The sequence below is a fragment of the Vigna unguiculata genome, chromosome 8 (genome assembly GCF_004118075.2).
Source record: "Vigna unguiculata cultivar IT97K-499-35 chromosome 8, ASM411807v1, whole genome shotgun sequence".
Taxonomy (NCBI): Eukaryota; Viridiplantae; Streptophyta; class Magnoliopsida; order Fabales; family Fabaceae; genus Vigna; species Vigna unguiculata.
The window spans coordinates 34,193,419-34,220,748 of NC_040286.1; the positions used below are offsets into that span (position 1 = coordinate 34,193,419).

The window sequence follows — 27,330 nt, forward strand, 5'->3', positions numbered from 1 at the left end:
AGAACTAATGGGATAGTAAAAGAAATTGCCCGTTGGGCTAAGTAAGTGAGTCCAATAGTCTTATGAAAATTTTCCAAAGCCCATATATATATATATATATATATATATATATATATATATATATAACAATTTTAACACATTTTTTTAAGAAAACAATAGCTTCTTTGATCTTTCAATTCCAAGCTTTGTTCGATTTTCTCACAAAGTCGAGAATTACGATGACATGAGATTATGTAAACATTTGATTTGTGTTTTTAATAGAAGTATGTAGTTGAAAAAAAGATTTGCTAAATTAAAAGTATCGATTGAAGTTGAAATATGAATATATAAACAAACATTGAAATACGATTTCAAGCCAAATTTTAACTGCTACGAAGGACAAACAACGCACTTCCATGACCTGCCACTTCTGCGGAGAATGTATCATTCGTTCTTATAAGTGTTCCACTCCACGTTTCGGTTCCCTCATAAACGCTCAACGTTCTTCCACCTGGTTGCACAATAGTAAGGTCTACAACGTTTGCAGATATTGTTGTTTTCTCATCATTTAGATTGAAAAAAGCAACATAGATCTCCCCTAAACAAAACAACAAGTAACGTTAAGTAGTTGGACAAAACTTAGAGTAGTTTCTTAATTTAGTTAACGTTAAGTCTTTCTTACACTAACATTTAATGTAAGACTTTTCTTTATGTTATTTTACTACATAGGAATTTGGTATTGGAGAAACATTGAACTAGAAAAGTGTAATATAGATGAAATGATGATGATGGTTAGACAAACCATTTCTTCCGGTTGCAATCCAAGATCTAATCCCATCGGTCTTGGCAGAATCTAATGTTGCGATATGAGGAAACTGCATAAAAAAAAAGCAGAAACAGTGCCAGTGTAAGATTTTATAAACATTGATTACAAAGGAAAAAACCAAGAAAATTTTCGCGTGCCTCTTGATTGTTTGAGCTAAAAGAGTTTATCTCCAGAAGGGTAGGATTTGTTATAAGATCAAAGGTCTGTGGATCAATATTCCGTAGATCCCCTCCGTACATAATTGGAGACTTTGCCATACACCACAAAGTCATCTGTGAGACGAGAATAACACCACTTAGAATTTATTACAGTAATTCGATTATGCTGTGTGTTTTTGCATATGTACCTGAGTTCTTTGCTCATCTTGAGTAAGATTAGTAGACCTATGTGGACCTTCATGAGCATCTATAGAAAAACAAAACAGAAAAAAATAAAAGTTTTTTATACTTTATATTCTTAAACATCTAGCATAAAAAACTCACTGAATGTAAATTAGAAAATTATTATGCATTGGATGTAAATTGGGAACTGCTTAGAATTCCATGACTAGCTTGATCCTAATGAAGTAAGGAAAAAGTAGAAATGCAAGGGCATTTAGGCTAACCTGCATCAGTTAGCCATCCAAATGGTAGCATGTCCAAATCAGGCCAAGATTTTCCCTTGAGACCTTGTGCTCCTGTTAAATTTGATGCGGCAAAGTCTCTGAAAGGTAAATCAAATGAGTGAAAAATGTAGATGATTGTGACGGTAGAGTAGCAGAAGAAAGGTGGAAGAGAAATTGACATATTTTGAAGTCAAACGTTGGATGACGCATTTAATCAAATACCTTGATACATTAAAATGAGATAATATTGCTGGCCATGCATCCCAGTCATCTTTTGTTACACGGTACATGTTAACCAGACTACTAACCATCTGAGCCATTTCTGGTGTTGCACTTACTCCAGGAGACAGGGAAAATACAATGGAATTGTTAAGGCCATTTAGAATCTGCATACAATGTAACTCAATGAAATGAGGACAATGCTTTTTATTTCTTGGCTTTTAAAATTTTGCAGTAAAATTTTGCAGTATACCTCTGATACAGATGTTATCTCACCCAAATCCAGGTCCTCGCCAAATACACAATCTAGTTTCACTGTAACAGATCAAAGCAGAAAATTCATATAAATGTGTCAAAATTGAAAGTACAATGCACGATCTACTGTGAGAAATGAAAGTGTTGCATAATTTGTGATAGTTCAAACATGATAAGAATAATGCATTTTAGTGGATTGTATACCAAAATCAACTCCCCATGAAGCATATAACTCATAAATTGATCTTAGAAAGGCTTTTCCAGCTCCTGTTGTTACATTTATAGCCATGAAACTGTTATTCAACCATCTACAAGCCCTTGATGGGATTCCAATGTCTTTTGCGTTCCACACTCGACCAGATTCCGTGTAGGGTTGTCCCTGGTAAGGTTCAAGAACAGAAAAATAAGTGCAAATAAAATTGACGGGTATATATAGTACACCAATATTTTCTTTTTAAATTATATTGTCATTTTTATGAATTTATATATTTTTTATAATGTTTACATATAGATACGTGTTAAACTGAATCGTAAAATTGAAATAAGTGTTTATTTTTCTATTTAATATATATATAATTTAAATTTATGTAAGTTATACGGTCGGTCTGTGCTGCTTTGTATTAATCCGTATAGATTATAATTATGCAGAATGGACCGACAAACTTAAAAACTCAACTCATCCACACTTTTTCTTGCGGACTATGGGTTATGGAAACGGGTTAACAAATTCAAAACTTTAACTCTTTTAAGAAAAAGCTAGGAAACTAGTTCACACAACCTATCATCCTTGATCACTAGAGTTAGAGGTGTAGATAAATTTAGCTTATAAAGAGAAAACTATTAATACAAGATGAGAATATATGAATTTGGAATCAAAATTAACATTTTCTTTTATAAGAGTCTTATAGAATTTATAAAAGTTCAAATTTAAATTTATCATGCTAACATCTTACCGTTAATTCATCATTATTCACCTTTTGATCTACTTTTTGTTACGGCATTAATATTCCTTTCTAGATTCAACGTCAAAATATTTAAAATTGTTTATTTACATTAACATTTTAAGTTTTCATGCACATTAATTACTTTACAAAAATTATTTATATTAAAATCTTTTTTATATAGAAAATCTTAAATAGCTTTTATGTCCTATATTTTTTTCTTTATTAAAATCCAAACCGCTTACATTTTTCCAAATCAGCTACAAAACTATTCGTGGAGTGGATGAAGTTGTTAATATTTTAATATTATATTAATAGAGAATAACGTTTAAAACTATTTATTAGTTAAATTGCGATTACTTTCTAACTTTAGTTATTACAATAATTTATCACACTAGAATCAATAAACTTTTATCCTGGTGTGGAATTAAGTTTATGTTTTAAATAAGATATAATTGAGTTGGAGTGTAGTAAAAGAATGAAAAAGTGATTGAAAAGCAATGAAATAGATACTAAAGAAAGAGAAAAGAAAAAAATTGCAGGAATGAGAAGCAATATACCGTAGTTGTATCTAGTATTGGCGTGTTGTTATTGAATGCTTGCGTACTGATTCCAGCCATAAGATGAATCCCAAACTTGAGACTCATATTATGAACTTTGTTTGCTACATCAGTGAACCCTCTTCCTCCTCCTGAAGAAGGCCATTTTTCAGGATCAGGGAGCATTCTTCCCCATTCATCAATCATGTCAAAACCAATAGAATTTCTGTCACCCTTCAGACTCCTATACCAGAGGAAATCCACAACAGCATACTGCATGGTTTCAGAGGAAATGTTATATATATACACACAGTTTTTTCATTACTAACATATTCAGAATAGTGCAATACAACACCTCGTATCCATGAGAAAGCAACTTTTCAGAAAGTATATTAGCATTCTGTAAGTATTCTTCTTCAGAAATGATCCAGCTAAATGCATCGTAGGAGTTCCAACCTCTTGGAGGGACGATAGCGTTTTCAGATGACACACTGAAACCAACAATAAGTCATCAGATTATGCAAAGACTCAGAAAGAACATCATGCTACATTGTTAGTGTTTATGTTTTTGTATTGTAATTCACTATAACAAAACAGACTTGTCGGATCTTTCGTTAGAAAACGAGTATTCGTTTGAGTTAGTCATGGAGACTAACCTTCGGCTTTAATATTATTGATAGGTATTTCAAAAGAATTCTAAGAGACTTGATAAAAATGAGACATTAACTAAAGAAATGGTAAGAGAATGAACTTCTTCTGACTCAAAGCTAAAGTGGGGTGCACAAGATCATAAAAAACTCTCCTTTTTTATCCATTTGCAATGAATTAAAATTGAAACCAACAAGGAAGAGAATATAATGCTGAAATACCTTTGAATTGCACATAGACATAGCAGGAAGCAAAGAGAGAGAGATGAGATGCATTTCATGGTTGCAGCCAAGTCTGTTCTAACCATGAAGCGTTAACCACCAGGGGATTCTAGTATTTATAAACTTTGATTTACGCTTTCATGCAAACCAATAAAAAAAATTATATAAAAAAAGGTTTTTCTTTTTACAGAGTTCACACTTACACTTCACAGCTATACTTTATACTTTAAAGGTATTTTTCTCTTTAAGAAAATTTAATTTTTACATTTATAAAATAATAAATATAAAATATGTATTGTGCAGTAAATATACCAAGTGGTAGGGTACAACAAAACCTATTCAACTTTACTTACTTCCAATTAAAAAATATTATAATATTTTTTAGTTGGTATAAATATTCATATATTAAGAGTATATACGATTAAATATAAGTAGTTTAATTACGTCATGATATTTCTTAATACTGTATATTTACATGATCTTTAGTATATCAAGTAAGTTATGACATTATCTTTGTTAATATACGATAAGTTGTCACATTTGTTAATACTATTTGATTCATATATATTAAGAATATATGTGACCAAATATCAATAGTTTGATTGTGTTATGATATTACTCGTATATTTATATAATTTTTAGTATAAGTGTATAACATTATCTTTATTAGTATACGATAAATTGTCATATTTGTTGATATTATTTTATTTATTTATTTATATTTTATTGATATTATACATTTTTACAATCAACCTTGTAGTAGTTTCCATAACACACGATAAGAAATACACTCTTTTATTCAAAAGATTCAAACTTTTTTTTTTTATTTGAGCATCAGAAAATCTTTTATAAATTAATATTTTCCTGTATTCCAACCCTAAGGAACATATATATATCAAGATTTTTCAATTTACTCGTATCCACCCTCCAATTCCGATAAGAACATGTATAAAAAATTATTTGTCAAAATAATACTATCCAAGTTTAATTATATTCTTTATTTTGATTCAGAAAAATGATTTTTGTGTTAGCCACTTCCGTGACCCAAATACACCTCTCCATTTAGAAAAAGAGACATAAAGTGTATCTCAATTGAAGGGCATTGAATACTAAATGGTTAATTTAATTTCTATTTTACATTAATATCTCAGGCTGAAGAGAATTCAAATAAATTTTTAATAGGGTTTGATTAAAATAACTAAAATTAATCTTTTTATTTATGTTAAACATACGTTATAGAAGTCTATCTTGATTGAAGAGTATTAAAAGACTAAATGATTAATTTAATTTCGGAAATTTTACGTTATCTCAAACTGAAGAGAAGTCAATAATTTTTTTCAATAGGATTTGGTTTAAATAACTAACGTTCATTTTTTAATTTATGTTAAACATATGTTATATTATTACTTAAATAATGTTAGAAGTTTCAATTGACTTACTACTACAAAAAACTTTATATTTTCTGTTCATTTTGTATTGAATCTTTTTTTAGGAAATATTTATAAATTTTATGGTGAAAAATTTTATTTAAGAAATTACTACCAATTTTTTTATAAAACACTTATCGTAATAAATTTTGTAAGAAATACTTGTAAATTTTATAATTTTGTAAGAAATGATTACTCACAAAAGAATTACCTGCCAATTAAAATTTCTAGAGAAAAATGACAGAAAAAATATTTTCTTGCAAATTTCTTTAACAAATTTGTAAAAAAATCTCATATAATATGAGAATTTCTAGTAGTGACTATTAGGCCAATTTAGAGTAGATGTGGATGAAAATTTCACTTTATAAATCGGTTTTGTATGGTTGAGTTAAACTTAAAATCTACTCCTTATCCTAGTATCAGAACGAGCTATGTCTTTGAATCTATCATAGCCATATTTATTATTTGTTCGGTTTATTGTTCTACTCGCTATCAGTTTACTTATTAATGTCTACTCACATGCATAAGTGAGGAAGGTGTGTTAGAAGTCCAACATCAACATCAACATCAACATCAACTATAGATAAGGTCAATTTAAAGTATATATATATAAATGTAAACTTCATCTTAGAAACTGATTATATAAGTGTAAATTTCATCTTACAAATTATTATATAAGATTGAGTTAAACTTATAATTAATTTCTTAACAAATATCCATATCTGGACTATGAAATGAAAAACATAAATGAAAATTATGAATTGATTGGATTTTTTTTGTTAGTTACAAGGGTAGGATTATAAAAGAAAATCAATTTGAGAGCCTTAGTGAACCATTTATTCTATTATTTGATAGATAAATGATAAAAAATTAACTATTTTTTATATGTTTTTTTATTTAATATTGTGAATATGTATGATTTACTATTAGAATGAGGAATGGAACACCTACATTTGTGTTTAATATAGTTGTAAAGATTAAATTATTTAAATAACTAATTATAATTAAGATGTAGTGATTTTTTAAATAATTAAATTTATCTGGATCTAGACAAAAAATAACATTTTTTTACCTAAAAAGATATACTTATACTGCTCAAACAACAAAAATCTATTAAAAATAATATAATTAAAATTACAATTAATTTTTTTATTCTAAAACCAGAAAAAATATGTAAATATATTATTTCCCAATATGTATTTTCTTAATGTTCGTAATCCGAGTTAAGGTAATGAAAAACGTTTTCTAACTCATTATTTTCTTATTTTGTCGTGAATGTCTGATAAGATCTGGGACACCGATTTAAAAATTTACTAATCAAAACTTTATCAAAATATCACTGAGTGACACCATATTTCATATCTCCTTGATACATAAAACTTGTCTTGCACAGTATCATTTAAGGCAATGGAGGAAGTTTTGACAAATTTAAATGAATGTTCACTTTCCATATTTAAATTTAATTATTAATTTAAATTTAATGAATAAATAAATTATTGAATTAATATTATGTACATATAATTTTAATAATTAATTTCTATTTAATATTAACCGACAGCATTCTATTTATTATATAATTATATTTGAAGTAAATACTAAAATATAAATATACTATTAACTTATGCTTTTATTATATTAATAAAAACTCGCGTGTCTAATTTTTTTGTAGTAAAAATTTATTAAACTATAAAATATATTTTATTAAAAGTAAATAATTTGTATAATTTTTTATTAAATATTTTTTATTATAAATATTATTTAGATTTAAAAATGTAGTTATTAAAATAATAAAATGGTAAAATAATAATTTAAATTTATAAAATAATTAAATTTATATTAATGATAATTTAAAGAATAAAAATGGAAATGTAATTATTTTAGTTTAATATAATGCTTACTTAAAGGTAAGTTAGAAAAAAGTAGTGTGCAAGAAAAACAATAATCTTTTATATATATATGGAGAGAGAGAGTGTAAATAATTTTTACTTTGTAGGAATTTTTTAATTTAAAAAATAATTAGGTTTAAAAAATTTTAAATAAAAAATCAGTTAAATTTAAAAAATCTCAAAGTAAAATTTAGAAAATAATTAATTTAACTTAACAAATTTAAGTGATGAAATTGAAAATAAAAATATGACCAATAAAAACACATTAATAATACAATAGATAGAACAAATTGTTTGAATTTATTAGTGGCAATAAAAGAATTATATACATAACTGTATTTATATTACTATATTAGGCTTAATTAAATTTGTATGATTTATTTTATAATTTATTAAATACACAATAAATTTATATTTTTTAATTAAATCTGTGTTGTTTAATTGTACCGTTAACAGGAGAAATTGACTCTTAAGTAATTTTATGTGATTGTTATTTTGTTATCTCATTTTTCATGATACGTAATTATATATTTATTTTAAAATTTTATAACTATATAATTTTAAATTTTAAACTTTTATAATATTATTGAGTTGTCGTTCCCACATTAATATTTAAGGTTTCACAATCAAAATAAAATTAATATATAAAAATCTTATATTGTTAGTTAATTTCACGATTCACATGTACATTCATTCAATTCACTTAATTATTTGTATATAGTTCTTTTATTGCTATTAATAAAGTTAAACAACTCGTTCTATTCTCATTTATTAGTTATAAAGTCAAGTTAAAAAATATAAAATTAGATCATAAAGCATGATATTTAACATAAGATGAGCTCTGAAAAATAATAAATTGATTTCTTAATAACTATAAGATTAGTAAGATTACAGAAGAACTAAGATAGACAAAAAGTTATTTGAACCACAAAATGAAGACTTCAACTGAACAAGAACTTGTAAAATAATTAATTATAAAAAATATTACATTTTGAAAGGTTAAAATTGTAGTTAAAAACCACAAAAAAATAAATTTATGACGATTAAAATAACTATTATGTTAAAAAGCGTTTGTGACGATTAAAATTTAAATGATGGTATTATTGCTAGAAAACAAAAAATAATTACTAGTAGTTAAAAGTCGCTACAAAAAATTACTCTCGTTATATAATATTTTATCATATTTTAACAATTTAAAAATATAACAAAAATATATGATGTTTTATTATCATTTAAAATCTTTAAAGATTTTAAATTGTAAAAAATCGTTTAATATATATATATATATATATATAATTTTTAAAATTCAAAAAAAACATTTATTAATTATTTTTTATTAATTTTATAACCAATATTTTTGTTATCTATTTTATTTAAAATTATTTTAGAATATATTAATAATTTTATCATATTCAAAATAGTAATAGTTTAATTGTATCATACTAGAACATTATTTTTTAATAAATCTAAATTTAATTAATTTTTTTTAATATTTGAGTATGAATTTATAATTCTTTTAATATATACATTACTTTCTCGATTAAATCTTTAACAAATAATATTTTTTAAATTAAAATAATTATCATACTAATTTTATTGTTATTCTTTTAAATTTATTTATTTTTAAATTAAAACAATTATTAATAACAAAAAACAATTATTCAGAAAATAACAAAAAAAATTATTTTAAGAAAAATTATATTTAATTATATTATTTTTATTATAAATACGTATAATTTTATTTATTAAATTATATTATTATATTTAAAAACAGTAATCACACTTATTTTGCAATGTACATATTTCAATATTTCAATATACTATAAATAAACTTAAAGATAATTAATTTTATATGGAATTAATAATAATTAGTAAATTAACTATTAATAATAAATTATGAATCAAATTTTATCAATTAATATATGATATAATAAAATGGTAATTATTATTTTTTAAATATAATTAAATATAATTAATTAAAGAAATAATTAATCATGCAAATCTTAATTTGAATAACTCTTAAAATTTATAGTAATAAAAATATACCTAATGTTAATAAAATATAATTAATTGTTAAAATTTGAATTAATATGATTTAATAAGAAAAAAATGAATAATATATTATTTATGTGTAACTACTATCATTACCTCTCTGATTAAGGTCAATATAACTATTGACATTAATAATTAATAATCGATACATAGTATATAATATATAATAGATAATATATATGAATAATTTCTGTAAAAATCTACAATGTAAATAGATTTGAATTTAAAAACTCAATAAAATTTAATAATTGAATAACTAATATAATTTTTTGTGTCATATTTTATCAATTAATATATGAAATATTAAAATTAAGTATTAAAGTATTGTAAGTACTATAATTATTTTTTCAATCACCTCAATTGTTAAAAAGTTAATTAATATAAGTTAAAATAGTTAAAGAAATTATTTGTACTGCATATTAAATTGTATAATTACTATAATTAGTAATATTAAAAATAAATACGTAATATATAATATATAATAGATATAGAAAATATATCGTTTGTGTTATAATGTATAATTTTCACAATATTAACAATTAATAATTTCATATTGATATATTTAATAATATTTAGTAATTCAACAATTAATATTAAATGGTTAATCAAATTTTATCAATTAATATAGTTAATGTTAATTAATTACTAGAAATTTTTTTTCATTACATATAAATAATAATTCTTCAATTCGTAAATATAATTTGTAATTAAAAAAATATAAGTAAATTTAATTAGCTAAAGAAACAGTTAATCATACAAATTACTTTCTATAACTGCTAATAGAACTACTAACATTAATAATAATCGAAATATACCCAATGTTAATTAATTATTACAACAATTTTTTTTCGCTAAATAGAAATAATAAATTTTCAATTCGTTGATATAAATTAAATCAAGCATTATATTTTAAATGAATGTAAAAATATCGTTAATTGTTAAAATTTGAATTAAAATGATTTAATAAAGAAAAAATAAATATGAATAATATATTATTTATGTATAACTACTATCAATTATCATTCTAATTAAGGGCAATACAACATTTGATGTTTAAAATTTAATTAGATGATGAAGTAATCATACAATTTTAATTGTATAACTACTAAAATTAATAATTACTTAATAATAAATACAAAATATAATACATACTATATAATATATAATATATAATATAAATATTATATTGTTTGTGTAAATATGTATAATTTCCGTAAAAATCTATAACATATTTAGATTCAAATTTAAAAATTCAATAAGAATTAATAATTGAATAATTAATATTTATTGTTGTCTCCAATTTTTGTCAATCAACATCAGAAATATTAAAATTAACTATTAAAATATTGTAAGTACTATAATTATCTTTTCAATCAACATAAATAATGTTTAATTGTTAAAAAGTTAATTAATATAAGTTGAAATAATTAAATAAATTATTTATCTTAGAAATTAAATTATATAAATATTAATATTAATAATATTAAAAATATATACGTAATACATAATATACAATATATAATAGATATATCATTGTTTGTGTTGAAATGTAAATTTTCCGTAAATATGAATGATATTAATAATTAACAATTTCATATTGATGTATTAAGTAATAATTAATAATTTAACTATTAATATTAAATAGTGAATAAATTTTATCAATTAATATTAATATATGATATATTAAAAAAGGTAATTCTTGTTTGGCTTTTGAAAAATATAATTAAATTTAATTAACTAAAGAAAAATTAATTATACAAATTAATTTGTATAACTGCTAACATTTGTAACGTCCCAAATAAAAAGTTAAAGTCCATTAATTAAAACGCCACATACATAATATCCAGAGGGTACAAAGATTTGGAATATGAAGTACTCCGTACTCCAATATATCCATAAAACATAAAAGAGGCCCCACACAGCCTAAAACAAAAAAGCACTAGAGAACTAATAGTACGAGTCTTGTACAGATAAGGAAACATAGCAAAATACAATCTTCAGCGGTGGGTGCTGAGTTTCCACCTCCACTTTCATCTTTTCCATGACCCTGGCCTTCTCCACCAAGGCTGCAAAGTCCTTAATGGATAGCGGGGCCACCATCAAACGCAGATCTCCACGGAGGCTGTTCTCGAACTTCCTGCATCGCCACTCTTCATCCAGCGACATGGTGTAGAAACGACTGAGATGCTTGAACTTTTCCGCATACTCAGTCACAGATCTGTTCCCCTGAGTTAGCTGTAGAAACTTCACCCTTTTAGCGTATTTAACGCTGTTAGGGAAGTACTCGAAAAGGAACTTCCTCCTGAAGAAGTCCCAAGTGACTGGTTCCTGCCTCTCTTCCATGATGGACTTCATGGTGATCCACCAATGCTTAGCCTCACCCGTGAGCATGTACACCGCGAATGCCAATCTACTCTCCTCTGGACACATCATGGCATCAAATATCCTCTCCAGATCTTTCAGCCACTGGTCTGCTACGTCCGGACTGGTCTTGCCTCCGAACTTCACCAGGTGGTGTTTCAGAAAGTCCTCTAGACTCCACTCCCTGACTGTAGGTCGTGGCTCCGGGCCAAAAGCAGGGGCAGCTACCCTGTTCTCCTCCAGTTGGCAGAGGGCCTCCATATGCTGCCTGTGAGCATCTTCAGCAGCCGCCCTAGCAGCCTCCATTTGCTGCATCACCAGCTGTTGCTGTTCAAGTGCTGTCGCCTGTCACTGCATTGATGCTTTATGCTGTTGCATCATTGTCGTACTTTACTGCGTCATAGCAGCTACCATTGCTTCAATTGCTCTGGCGATATCTGGCACATCGCCCTGGGAAGACTGTGGAGTCCTATGAGATGGTGCCATAGTTCACTGGCACATAGGAAAGTCACTTGGTTAGGCTCGATAAGACAGGGATTAGCTAAGAATATTCAGAAAACACAGAGAAAACTAAGCGGACACCCAAGTCCATAGACCTAAGGAACGACCGCTCTGATACCATAAATGTAACGTCCCAAATAAAAAGCTAAAGCCCATTAATTAAAACGCCACATACATAATATCCAGAGGGTACGAAGATTTGGAATACAAAGTACTCCGTACCTCGATATATCCATAAAACATAAAAGAGGCCCCACACAATCTAAAACTAAAAAGCACTAGAAAACTAATACTACGAGTCTTGTACAGATAAGAAAACATAGCAAAATACAATCTTCAACGGTGGGCCCCATAATGGGCCCAATGCCCGTCCAGTCCATCAAGCGGTACCATCCCTCTCACCATTACCACTGTCAGATGTTCTCCTATTTGCTCACATAAATAGGATTGATGATCAACGCAATAAGAGAAGAGCCACATACAAGACAATCCAAACAAGCAAACATGGTAAGCTAGTGCAACGAAACCTTATATCATAATTGTCAACAAGCAAATCTCAGAGTCAAACATGGATAGCAGACATTCACACGTAGATTACCAACATCATTTAAAATCCCAAAGACCTGACTATCCAGATACGCATAATGAGGCCCCACCACGTGGTAGTGGAATTATGTCCTAGCAATGAGGCGTCACCGCGAGGCCTTCGCGGAATTATACCCTTACAAGAGGCACCACCACGTGGCCTTCGTGGAATTACGCCCTGGCCTTGAGGCACCACCACGACACGTGCGTGGAATTACATCCTTATATTGAGGCACCACCAGGGACTCCTCTTACGAGGGCCCATGGGATTACGTCCATTCAATGAGGCACCACCAAGATTCTCTCACTACGAGAGTCATGGAATTACGCCCTACCCACACTTTATACATGCTCCATCCACCAAAACAAGAATTTCCCTTAGTAGTAATATCATGTATAAACAACAAATCATACAACTCATGCTTCCCGATTCATACCCAACAAATTAACATACCATTTCCATTTCAAACTCATACATTATCATGGCATCATCACGCAACCCCTCAAGTACAATAATTAGATCAGACAAGCAAGCCACCCAACAGTAAACCATTCAACAAGGCACCCAAACTTATCCGCGATCTCGCCCAGGCGAGAAGGACCCTTTCGCTCAGGCGAAACCAGTGGGTTCTGCAATGTCTCGCCCAGGTGAGCCCCATCTCGCCTAAGCGAGACAACACCTCGCTCAAAAGGAAACCAGGTCGCCTGGGCGACTGCTCGCACAGAAATGCTTGGGCGAGCCTCTGTTAGTCTCGCCTAGGCGAAGCATGCTCGCTTGGGCGAGAAAACCAGTGCCCGCCACTGCTCAAACACACAACAAACATGCAAACACCAAATCCAAAGACCACAGCGACCTTTTCATCATATCACAGTAGTACACAGTCCACCGAATCACACAATAATATTCAAGCAAGTTAAAAACGACTAGACACACGGACTCTAGCTTCCCTTACCTAGAAATAGCTAGATGAAGGGTTCGACTCCAACAGCGGGGATGCGACAGCTCCCAGGACAAACAAACAAACTAGAATAGAGTAGCGGAGTGAGCTTTTAGAGTGGTCCACCACGAAACTCCGACTAGAAACATTAGCATACGAATGGAAAAGGAATGAGGAAGTGTAGGATACTTACACGAATCAAGGAGACGAGGCTGGGCTCACAGGATCGGGATCGGGGTTAAACCCTAGCAGAGCTTCTGGTTGCGAAAAGAGGGTTTGGATGGCTGCGTAAAATCTGAAGAGTGAGAGGAAGAAAGTGTGAGGGCAGACTTAGGGTCTCCTTTTTCCTTATTGGGCTGGCCTTAGGCCCAACCTTTAAATTAAAGGTAAGAAATAAAGTGGATCTTACAACATTAATGATAATGCAAGTATATCTAATAATAATAATAATAATAATGATAATAATAAATATATAATATATAATATGTGATATGGATAACATTCTTTCTATTTAAATATATAATTATATAATTTTCGCAAGTACTCTTATGGAACGATTATGAAAAATAATGTTATATTTTCTTAAGAAAAAATATTTAATAATCTTTTAGATATATGTAATAAGAAGAAATTAACATATGAAGTTACCATTAACATTAAAAGTATAATGGTGAAAAGATAATATGAGATGAAACATTCAAATTAAAATGACTTACGTTAATAACATAAGCGTTCATAAATGACTTCAAACCAAGAACAAAATACATGCACTAGGAAGTCAGATAAATATAAAAACTTCTTAAATATTCTCAAACTTTATGACCTTCCTAAAATAATTATAAGTTAAAATCAATTACTTCTCAATCTTCAATCATAATAGTCTTTATTAAGACTTCTTTTTCTAATATCTTGCTAACGGGATGTTAAAAGTATTTGTATCATCTCTCGTCAAAGAAGTGAAAGCAACATCAAAACTCAAATCAACATTTAGACATTGAACTTCATCGTCATTTGGTTCATATGTAAACGTAGCGAGTAAATCCGGTACAAAATCAGAAAAATTTAGAAATATAAAATGAGATAGGTTAGGAAGAAAATTTTACAAACTGATAAATTATTTATAAATCTATGCAACATGTGATGTCAAAACACATGCAATTAAGAATAAAAAAGTTTAGGACAGTGATATGTGTAAATAAATAATTACAAAGCATTATTAAGGACTTCAAGAGTAGATTTCTAAACTCTTGCACTATGATTTCATTTAACAAATTTGTATACCGAAATGATTGCTAAAATATATAGGTAGCATTAGGCTTGCACTCAATTTTGAATGACAAAGTCTTATCCATGAGTTTATCAAACTCTTTTGGAAGTTTGACAGAATTTATATTTTGTATACAAAAAATCAAAATGTATTACTTGAGATGGATTTGAGAATGTGAAATATAAATCAAAGACATAAGTTATCATTCACTTATTAAAGGATATATGTTATCATTCACTTTAAAATCCTCAAAACATGATTTCTTGAGTAATATAGAGGCATTTCTTTCAAATAGCACAAAAGTCATTGAATTTGTTTTAGGCTTTTTTGTATTTCTGGGTCTTTTTGACCATCAATTTGTAAGATAGGGTCCGTTAAAAATTTATTTGTGAAACAAGGTCAAGTTGTCATTGGGAAGGACGACATTAAAGGTGAAATCGTCCTCCCCCCAGTCAGTTTCAATTTTTTTTTTTAAAAAAGCGATGTCGTCAGGGTGGAAGCCGATTTCTTTGTATCTGAGATTGAAGTCGTTAGGGTGAAGGCCGGTTTCACTTTTGTTTTTTTTTTAGCGTAATTTTTCAAATTTTTGGTTCTCTACTCGCTGGTGCTGGATGAATGGTAGAGGGACAATACATGGACCAAACAGAACCGATCAAAATCCCGAGCTACAAACCGATTCGATCGGAGGATGTGTTCGATCCCATGTTGGATCGGAACGACAAACAGTATACGGAGTATCTAAAAATAGCAAACAGGGTACTGCAAAGCGACAACGTTTTGGTGAACACGTGGGAGGAGCTTCAACGTGAAGAGCTTGAAGCGCTGAGGGAGGGAGGTTCGTTAAGAGAAGCCCTAAATATGAAGATTCCCACGTACGCTGTGGGACCTCTCGTGAGAGAGCCCTTGTTAGAAACCAAATCTTCAACTGAGTCGCTGGTGACGTGGCTCGACCAACAATCGAGTAAATCGGTGGTTTACGTGTCGTTTGGTAGCGGAGGAATGGTGTCGTCTGCGCAAATGAAGGAGCTGGATTTTTTTTTAGCGTAAATTTTCAAACTTTTCAGTGAAACCGACCTTCACCATGACGACTTCAATCTCAGATATAAAGAAACTGGCCTCCACCTTAACGATATCGCTTTTTCAAAAAAAAAAAGTGAAACCGGTTGAGGAGAGGACGACTTCACCTTTAATGTCGTCCTCCTCCATGACAACTTGATCCTGTTTTGCAATGGACCCCCAATTACAAAAAAGCCATTTGTTTTATATGTGACTCTAGCCTTTGTTTTATATATACAAGTAATAAAATGAGAACGTGTTATAAAAATGAAAATGAAAATGAAAATGAAAATAAAATTATATATATTTCGTAACGAAAATATTTCCATATACCATAAATAAATTTGAAGGCGACAACACACAACAAGAAATTTGATGATTTGCGAGGGAAAATTTTGCTCACTAATTTGTCACTAATTAGCGAAGGATTAACGACAAATTAATACGGCAGCAAAGTCGTAGCTAATTAGTGAGGGACTAGACACAACATAACATGGTAACTAAGTTGTAGCTAATTAGCTAGGGATTAAACACAACATAAATATAGTAGCTAAGTTGTAGCTAATTAGTTAGGGATTATACACAACATAAATATGGTAACTAAGTTGTAGCTAATTAGTTAGGGATTAAACACAATATAAATATGATAGCTAAGTTATAGCTAATTAGTTAGGAATTATACACAACATAATATGGTAGCTAAGTTGTAGCTAATTAGTTATGAATTAAACACAACTTAATATGGTAGCTAAGTTGTAGCTAATTGGTTAGAGATTAAACATAACATAATATGATAGCTAAGTTAAAGCTAATTAGTGAGTGATTAGACACAACATAATATGGTAGTTAAGTTGTAGGTAATTAGTTAGGGATTAGATACAATATAATATAATAATAAATAGAATTTCTAATTAAAAATAATAATATACAAACTATTCTATAAAAAAATAATTTATTAAAGAAATTTTTAAAAACTATCGATGTATATTTTATTATTATATAAATTAATCCTTATTTGTAATTTTTTTTATTATATATATATAGATATATATATATATATGTATATATATATATATACATATATATATATATATATATATATATATATATATATAATAACTAACATTTAACTAACACAATTATTTTTTCCATTTAAATATTATTATAAAAAATATTAAAACAATTCTTATTAATTATATTTAAAATGAAATGATTAATTATTATTTTGATAATTATTTATTATCTTTTACACCGTTTATCTATATTTTATATTAATTTATTTGAATAAAAGAATTATTAAATTATTAATTAATTTATAATTTTTACATATTATTATATTTATGGTACAATTTGTTTTATTTTTATTTTTGAAAATTTTAAATATAAAATAAATTGTATGTATATATTTTATTTATAAAATATGAATATTTAACTTAATTTAATTATACACTTAAAATTCATTTAATATTTAAATATTTATATTGAAAGAATTATTATTTTTTAAATAATGATATTAGTATACAATTCTTTTATATATAAATACTATAATAAATAAAAATGATACTAAATATAAAATGAAAATCAACGAATTAAAAACATTCATGTAGTTAAACTGATATTAAACTTAATTGTTTTATATTGATATTAAATTGATATTTATGTAGTTAAATTAAAAATGGTATTAAACTTAATCCTACGAAACTTTAAATGTAGTTAAACTGTCAGAGACATCCATGTTTGAAAAACCTTCAAAGTTCGAACAAATACTTTTGTCTTTGAATCACCTTGTTTTAGTTGATTTTCCAAAAATGCATTGAAGGTTGCATTCAAAGGTCGAAGACTCGTAGACACCGAAAGTTTGCAGGCATCGAAGGTTGTCGGAGTTCGTACGATGACGAAGTGCGAACATTAGGGTTTTGATTTTAGTGTGGAGATAGTGCCGAGAAATGTGGAAGAGAATTTGAAGAGGTTGCATCGACGACGAGTTTTGTTCCTAAATCAGGTTAATTGTCTCAACCTTTGTCGTTCACCTTCTTCAAAGAGAATGAAGTTTCCTAATGTATTAATTATCTTGGGGAGGTTGCAGCGACATCATTGAGTTCAAGTTTAGTTTATCAAAGTGATTGTTTGGAGTGATTGAGATTGATTGGTTGCTCTGTCAACTCGCATTTTTTTCATCTCTTAGAGGTTAGAGTCTTTCGTTTTCAAGATAAAATCATATTAACCATTTTTGTTTGCTAGTGAGATTTGATTTTCATTCATTTATGCATAACATTATCAAATTTCTTCAACTTAGGAATTTGTTTATTTAACCTTTTACTATGTGTGTTGCGTCTCATTCAGAGCATTTTCAAGTTGCACGATAGACTATTGTTAAAAATATGTACATTATTGTAAAATTTACGTCTTCAGAACTATTGATAAAGGTGTTTTATTAGCCTAAAAGTACCACCATTATGTAGATGCAAGTTTATTCACTCACCACCAGTCCTTTATCATGTTAAACGTAGTCAGGAAGCAAGTATTGCTCTGCATGTAGTTTCTTGCTTGTCAGTGAAATTTTTAGTTTCTAGTTTGTTATTTTACCGTGTACTTTTAAGTTTCATTGTTATTCTTAGGCGAATCAACATTGAAGTGGCTTACACTAAAGAATGGTGTAATAGATTCTTTTGTACAATATTGATATAGTTTTCTTAGGAATTGATGCAATGATGCTTATTAGTGTCTGTAGAAAAGGACATAACACCTGATTTGTTCCAATAGCAAAGACAGATGCATCATCAAATCGTAGCCATCGACCATTCGGGTATCGGGTATCGGCATCAGCTATGTAGTGCCCCTTTGAAGGCTCCCTTCCATGGTGAGTAATTGTAGCAACAAGTTCATACTTTCGACACTGCAGAAGCATAAAAAACACTCAGCCACCGTGCCCTCGTCCAATCAAACATTCAATAATACTCCAGAAATTATTCTGGAGGGTTCAATGAAAGATTAAAGTATCAGTTATCACAGAGCTACTCAAATATCTTTTTACATTCTTAAGTTTCCTTTTCTTAAAAAATCAGTAGCAGAATATACTCCCTTGCCTAATTTTTGTTGAAATTAGTGTGGTAGGAAGTTGTTCATGGTAAGAAAATGTATAAGAAACTTAGCTATCCATCCATTTTTTTTATAAGAGAGATTCCACGAATTAATGGAATAAAGTGAATTCGAAAAAAGTAGCAATCTTTGGGATGTAAACAAATTTATTATGCAAAAGCTTCACAAACCAATTTTCAAAGTTAAATCTCCACACAAAAAATCAGTATCATTGACAATAAAGTAGCTACATTCTAGAAACCAAAAAGAGAGGCCATGGTTTATTAACACGATCACACATATACATATGAAACATAGAGGCTAGAAATGAAAAATAAATGACAATTCATTTTGTTTAGATTAAGAGAAAAATACAAGCACAGATGGAGTTTTTCAAGCACAGATTAGGAGAAAAATACAAGCACAAATGCAAGCACAAGTAGAAATGCAAAAGCTTTTACAACAACAAATGTATACACAAATGCCAACACAAATGGAGTTTTTCAAGACACAAATATTTCCTGCATTAAAGATATCTTCACCACCGTCTGCCATGAAACATGGCGAGAAGAAAATATGAAGATGATGATGTTTTATTTTGTTTTTAAACATGTATTTTAATGATGTATGTTGACAATTGTGAAGACTACTTTTATTATTTTGAATGTAGTAACATTTGACATGTTTCATATAAAATGTTTGGCAAGATTTATTACTTAAATGTTAAAATGCATTTCATAAGGTACAAGTAAAAGCATGGAATATTTTAGATTGATACAATTCGTTACGATTTTGCTAGGGATTAGTTAGAGATAAATTGTTCAATAGCGAGGACTTAGCTAGGCATTAACTAGGGATAAGTTTGCTAGGGATTAGCTACAACCAGTTTCCTAGGGATTAGCCAGGGATTAGCTAAAACTTATTTGCTAGGGAATAATTACAATCAGTTTGTTAAGGATTAGCTAGAGATTAACTACAACCACTTTGTTAGGGATTAACTAGGGATTAACTACAACCCATTTGCTACGGATTAGCTACAACCCATTTACTACCAATTAACTAGGGATTAGCTACAACTACTTTGCTAGGGATTATCTAAGGATTAACTATAATCCATTTGCTATGGATTAGTTAGGGATTAGCTACAATCACTTTGTTAGATATTAGCTAAGGATTAGCTACAACCCATTAGCTATGGATTAGCTAGGGATTAGCTACAATCACTTTGTTAGGGATTAGCTAGAGTTTAGTTACAACCGATTTGCTAGGGATTAGCTACAATCAGTTTGCTAGGGATTAGCTACAACTTGTTTGCTAGGGATTAGCTACAACTTGTTTGTTAGGGATTAGTTAGGGATTAGCGACAAAATGATTTTATAACTACTTAGCTACCTATATTTTAGCTACGACATAATGTTCTCGCTATTTTCTCGCTAATTCCTCGCTAAATCATTTTGCGAGGGAACAACGAGGATTAGCTAGAGATTATTCCCTCACTAATATGTAACTCTCACTAATATGTAACTTTCTTGTAGTGACATTTCAAAATAATTTCTCAAATTTTATATTAAGAAAATATTGATATTCTCTTAAATTTTGTTGATTTGAATTATCTATTTTACTATTAACGGAAAATCATTTTTATATATACCATTATATATTATAATTAAAATATTAAAATATTACTAATAATGGAAAACATTTTCATATATACCATTGTATTACTATAACTAAAATATTAATGGGAATTTTCTAGATTTATGTTAAGAAAGTATTGATATGCTTTTAAAATTTATTGTAGAGCCTAAAAATGTTAACAAAGATTGAATAACTTTTTTTATTGTTTAATTTTTTAAGAAAAAATTGAGGAGCTCAAAATGTTCCCAAGATTCATTTTATTTGTATAATATATAATAATAATAATAATAATAAATAATTATTTTAAAATAATCACTCTTATGCATCAAATAATAAAATATAAATTGTTAGTTTAACTTTTTGTTAAAAGTGGTTAAATCAAACTAATAGCAACATATGTATTTTAGTTTAACCTATATGAAAAAATGTAAAATTGATCTAGTAGCTAACAACAATCTAACAATCTTGAGCCACTGTAAGTGCGTTAGCATAGATTTATTCAATAAGTTTTTGTCGATGCTTCCTTTTGAATGACAAATGAATCTTTGCAGAACACAACATTTCGTTATCAAATATAAATTGCAGAACAAAAAAATAACAGGTATGCAACCAAATATCAATTTACAAATTTATTCTACATTTCGTTACATTTTAGTAATCATTCAAGTAAAGAATAGAAAAACAAATTTGCAACCTCAAAATAGACAAACATTTCAATCAAAGTTCACACACCTTTATCCCAACATTTCAACAAAATTATAACATATCTTCTAGTTAATATTAACATCAAACATGTCAAAAAGTATAAATTTGTAAAAAAAATTAGAAGTAAGTAAGTCTCGAACATGAAAAAGATAGCTGGAAAAGTAGTATATACTAATAATTCATATAACAACTTATTATAAACTAAAAGAAGAATAAGGAGATAAGTTACACACCTTAGGTGAAACTTCAAGTCTCACATCTAAGTTTGAATGCTCATAGCCGCATCCTTATAAATGGGAATTCATATGAACATTACAAATAATATTTGAATTGAATATACACTTAAAACATTACATAGTTGTTTATAATTCTTGTTTTCATATAAATGAATTGCTTCTTTGAATTGTTTTCTTAACTAATGATATTTTTTTCATGCAATTGTGTACTAATAAGAAACCATCCAAATAACAAATTTATACATGTTTAAAACTAGTATCATTAATATAGAAATATAATTTTTCAATGATAACCTTATTTATATATATATATATATATATATATATATATATATATAAACCCATGATCATTACATTATATTGTTATTATTGACACGTGGCCAACATGTTAATAGTGTGTTGGTGTAAATTTCGTGCACCAACAAACTTTCATGGTAAGTTAAAACTCCCACACATGTTTATCGTTACAATTAAAAAACAAAACACATTTCTTTAGAGCCATATTATAAACATATCTAACTGCATGAGTTATGGCTCATGCATGGTAATTGAATATTATTTTTATTGTTTACTTGTTATTGTAGGAAGCATGTGTTGTAATATAGAGAGGAATAATACATCATGCAAAAGTGATGCTAAGGTGAAACTGAGCAAGTGAAACTAGGAAAAATAATGGTTAGAAAATTTGAAAACTTTCAATGAATACAAAAGGGAAATATGTATTTATTGAAACGGGTGATAACACTAGAAAAATATATTATTATAACAGGGGTTTATTGCTTAGGGTTGTAATAACCTTCACCAAGATACATACATAGTTGAGGTTTTATAAACTCTCAGTTATGTAAAGGGGTTCTTAAAAAAATCCAGTAAAATTTATAATTTTTTAAAATTTTAATTTGGTTAGAGTCAGGAAACGTTTTTAGTTAGAAAGAAGGTGTTGCTGACTTGGTGGCTTGTGAAACTCTATCGTCCAGAAAACAAAGTAAATGTCACTCATAGTAAGAAGAAGCAGGAAGGTAAACTCTATACCTGCCATTCTATTGTTTTCGTCTCTTTCAATTTATTTTCATTTTTGACTCGATGAATTTCGATTTCATCTTCCTTTATCTGATTTCATCTCTTTCGAATTCCATTTCAATTTCGTCTACTTGCTTTCATCGTTCATTTCGTAGGAGTTGTGGCTCGTGCCCTTAGGGGAAGATATTCTCTCTTTCAATTTCATCGTTCTCTATTAAATAAGGTAAGGTCCTGCTTTCAATTTCTCCTTTCTTCCCATTTCGTCTCCATGCTTTAATTTTCGTCTCCGTTCAACTTCGTCTATCTGATTTCAGCATGCCTCCCCTGTTCTCACTACAAACAAGTTCGTGTTCGTTTATTTATCTCTTGATTTTTTTCCTAACTTCGCATAACAATCAATCTCCTTTTTCGTCAGATTCCCTTTTTTTTTTTCAGGTCGTCGTCGACTGCACGGTGATCTTACCTCTCGCCGAACCTCCGTCGACTCTCCGTCGACTCCACCGCAGGTTTGATTTGGTTTATGTTTTTTTTTTTTTCATTTTGCTCAAGTTTTCAACGTAATGCATAACAGAAATGTATTGCACTTTGGAAATCAACACTTATTTGCATCCCAGAATAATGTTAAGACTACCTTTGGATGAAAAACTGAATAGTATATTTATGAATTTGAATATATTATTATGAATTTGGATGAACAAATGAAAATTATTACTTGAAGATACTTTTGAATTGTCCTAATTTTAACTAAATGTAAACTGTATTATCAGCTTTCTCATTATTAGTTTATCACCAAGATACAAATGCAAAAGAAAAAAAAAAACTTAAATGTGAATTGGAGTAATTATATAATTTTCTTAGTTCATATTCCTTAAACATCAGTTTGTGACTTGTGAAGAATCGCACACTGACCCTTCTATTATCACTTTGTTCTTGTTTGCTGTTAACAATGTTGTTGGCCATGTTCCAAATGTTATGCTGAGTTGTCAAATCAATTAGGGCCATGTTTCTCTTGTTACTTCTGATTATTAAATCAAAACAAGACCTTTATTCAAGTAAATTGCATATTTTACCTTGGCCTGAATCTGATTTCATGTGGTCTAAGAATCAGACCTTGGTTGCTCACTCTTGCAATCACTTGGCGAATGTCCGCAAATGGGTAAAGACCGAACCAGAAATGAACTTTTTATCAAGAACCTGAACTTGAATTCTTTTTATTGAGGGCCATGTGCACAATTCACAATTTATGAGCATTAAAATGTTATTTAAGCCTTAAAATAATCTATACATAAAGGTTTTGTTTTTTGTCTTTTTTAATCTCAACCTTTTTCTTGCCATCGCTAATTTTGTGGTTTGAGTCTCTGAATCAAATTTGAAGTTGTCAATCTCCTTTGCAAAGATACTAATACAATCAATCAGACCAGGGATAGAAGTTTTAGACCGAGTTCAAGGAAAGGAAGCATTCTATGATGTTAGTTAATAACCCATGGCCACAAGCACTCTTGGCATTTTGGTGATTCACATAAGTTTTGGTTCACTCTGCTTTGCAAATGCTAATTTTATTAGAGAAAGACAATCACCTAATTTAAAACATTATGCGGAGAATTTTATGAATTTAATTACCAAACTTTGAAATAAAAATTATTTAATTCTTTCCAGAATACTAAAGTGAATCATGGAAGAAAAATAATTTTGATGCTTGATGTTAGCATATGTGTTATTACTCTAGATGGTTTATTACAATGCAAAAGAAGAAGGAAAATTATTGTTTATGGAAAAACTAATTTTAATTGTCACTTATTTGCCTACTTTTCTCTTATGTTTAGGCTGATGAAGAAGCAAGGTTAAGGGAAGAATTTGAGAAGCAGGTAGAAAGCTTCCTTCTAAAGAAGAGTCACATGCTTTGAATTCAAATGTTATTACTCCTGGAACTAAATTTGTGGATGTCTTGTCAATTGCATTTCAGTAAGTGTTGTTAATGCGAGCAATTCACTTCCCTTAACATATATGAATCGGTTTGTTACGAGGTTCATTAAGTCTGCTATTTTTTTTGGTAACGAGTACTCTAATGAAGTAGCAGGACAAATTCCTATGACCTCTTAGTAAGAAAACCGGAAAGCAACATCAAGATCATATCATGGAGTTTGAGGCAAAGCAAGTCTGCTCTAGAAAAGAAAAGCATGTAAGGGCAATACTTAACATGCAATAATGCTTAGAGATTAATTATGCAATAATGCTTAGAGATTAATTATGAAGTCAATCTGCCCTGCTAGGTATGAGTTTTCATTATGCACATTAATGAGGTTTTTTCTTCATCATATTAAGTTGTAATTTTGTTTGGACTAGTTTTTTCTAGACTTAAAGAAGAAAAAATAATTGAGGCTTAATGTATACATATATTTATGATGCAGAGCAACTAAGGATAAGAAAATGTGGAGATTAAAGATAGGAGACGGAGGGAAGAGTCCATACTTATTCAACACAAACAAATGCAGACTCTAAAATTCACTTTATTTAATCTATTTATCCATTACACTTAAGCCATACATGTAAGCAGGAATATATTCATTAATTAATATAATGATTGAATTTTTTAAGCCATGTTGGACCACCGCATCCTCCATGTTTGAAAACTTTATTATGGTACATGAAATTGAAAATAGTCTTACAATTACGAATCAATATAAAACTAAAGTCTATTATTTTTATGGATTAAAGAACATTAATTTTTATTTGGAAAACATGACAGGTATTCTCTATGTATACATTACACTTGAATTTTAATTTAGCGTTTTGGTTAAGACTTTTAATCGTAATTATGAATAAAGATGCACTTTAATTCTTGCACACTTGAAATTTATTTTACCTCAGCAGTAATGGGGTTTTTAAAATCCCCAAGTCCTAGTGGGGGTTCAAAAACCTCAGGCAGTAGTAGGGGTTTCAAAAATCTCAAGCAATAGCGGGGGTTTCAAAAAACTCCAGGTAAGTTGTGTTTTTTTCAAAAATTGTTAAAAACCTTCGGTAATCTGTTAGCCACGCTAGTTCTTCCAAGAAAATTTCAAACTCTTGATAAAATCATTAGTGGGGTTAAAACCCTCCAGAAATGCCAAATATAACCCTCACTAAAATATACTTGTCACATTAATAATAATTATGTTAATTATAAATCAATATGTGATGCTCAAAAGATATGCTCAAGATTTAAGAGATAAAATTTGAGTAAACAAACTTGAGATGAATTTTACATCCCAGAAAAATTAAAAAAATTATTTAGTAAAATGTACATTATTAAATGAAAAATGATATATTAGCTAAAATATAATGACAAAAGAAAGATTAGAGTTAAATATAAGCAAATTTATTGTTATTTTTTTCATGTACTATAGTAGAATAAGAAGAAAAAAAATTCTTATATGGAACTAATAAATAAAAATCTCAACATTCACACACTTACATATTTTTAAACAAAAATGTACTATATAATTATGTGGTCAAAAGTGTAACTAATAAAATAAAAACTAGTAATAATGCTATGTGATTCAAATAATGGATAAGATCACATATAGATGAGATTGAAACAAATATATTAATTCCATGGAAGACTAAAAAATTTGCATGCTCAATCATAGTCATAAAAGATAATGACAACAAGAAGAAATTGTGGTGTTTCATAAACAAGGAGTTGGGATATCATTCAAACACAACCACAAAATCTCCAAATGTGTGAAAATCCTAATTCAACATCCAATGTAAATGTTAAAACAATGTCGTTATTTTCTTTTTCTTAAACTAAATATTAAAAAAAAAAAGCAAACAAATACATAAGAAAAATATTATATAATGTAATACGTCACTTTATTTGAAAAAATAGACAACAAATATTTTAAACAAAAATATAAAAATTTAACAAATCAACGACTGACGTGAATACTTTAATACATTAAAGATTTATAACTTATTTAAACTTTTATTTTTTTTAATTAATTATGATCATATTTTCTCAAAAAGAAGATGTATCTCCACCTCTACTTAATAAATCAAAATATCTATGTCGGCATCGACGAGTTGTAAAAGTCCACCTATAGAGGCTGAAAAAGAAACTACATTAACATATGTAACCTCTCCTCTTCTTTATTCTAATTAGAATAAATTAATCTAACGTGAAAAATATTTACACAATCAATTTATCATATAATTAGAATTTATTAGCTTTTAAAATTATCCACTTAAAAATAATATTGTTATAATTTTATATCACGAGCGTATTAAAAATTGAACTCATTATCACGTAGAATACACAACAGTGTGTTTTTATTTTTCTTTATACAAGTGAAAGCTGTATACATTATTT

General features: G+C 28.4%; 1 protein-coding gene and 1 long non-coding RNA gene across 2 annotated transcripts; one reads left to right on the forward strand and one right to left on the reverse strand.

The window, feature by feature from the left end:
- Positions 1–268: 268 nt before the first annotated feature.
- LOC114195447 (alpha-galactosidase-like) lies at positions 269–4,308 on the reverse strand. Its single transcript, XM_028085924.1, has 11 exons — positions 4,233–4,308; positions 3,719–3,854; positions 3,385–3,636; positions 2,088–2,262; positions 1,882–1,943; positions 1,632–1,795; positions 1,410–1,507; positions 1,152–1,210; positions 943–1,077; positions 782–854; positions 269–577 (listed from the first exon to the last, which is right to left on the reverse strand). Exons 1-11 carry the CDS (start codon positions 4,289–4,291, stop codon positions 363–365), a joined length of 1,428 nt encoding a protein of 475 aa, XP_027941725.1. The 5' UTR covers positions 4,292–4,308; the 3' UTR covers positions 269–362.
- An 18,747-nt stretch (positions 4,309–23,055) lies between these two features.
- On the forward strand, positions 23,056–25,528 carry LOC114193260. The gene is made up of 4 exons (XR_003606244.1): positions 23,056–23,205; positions 23,398–23,488; positions 24,806–25,161; positions 25,391–25,528. It is a non-coding gene; the product is annotated as an uncharacterized LOC114193260 (long non-coding RNA).
- The last annotated feature ends 1,802 nt before the right edge of the window (positions 25,529–27,330 follow it).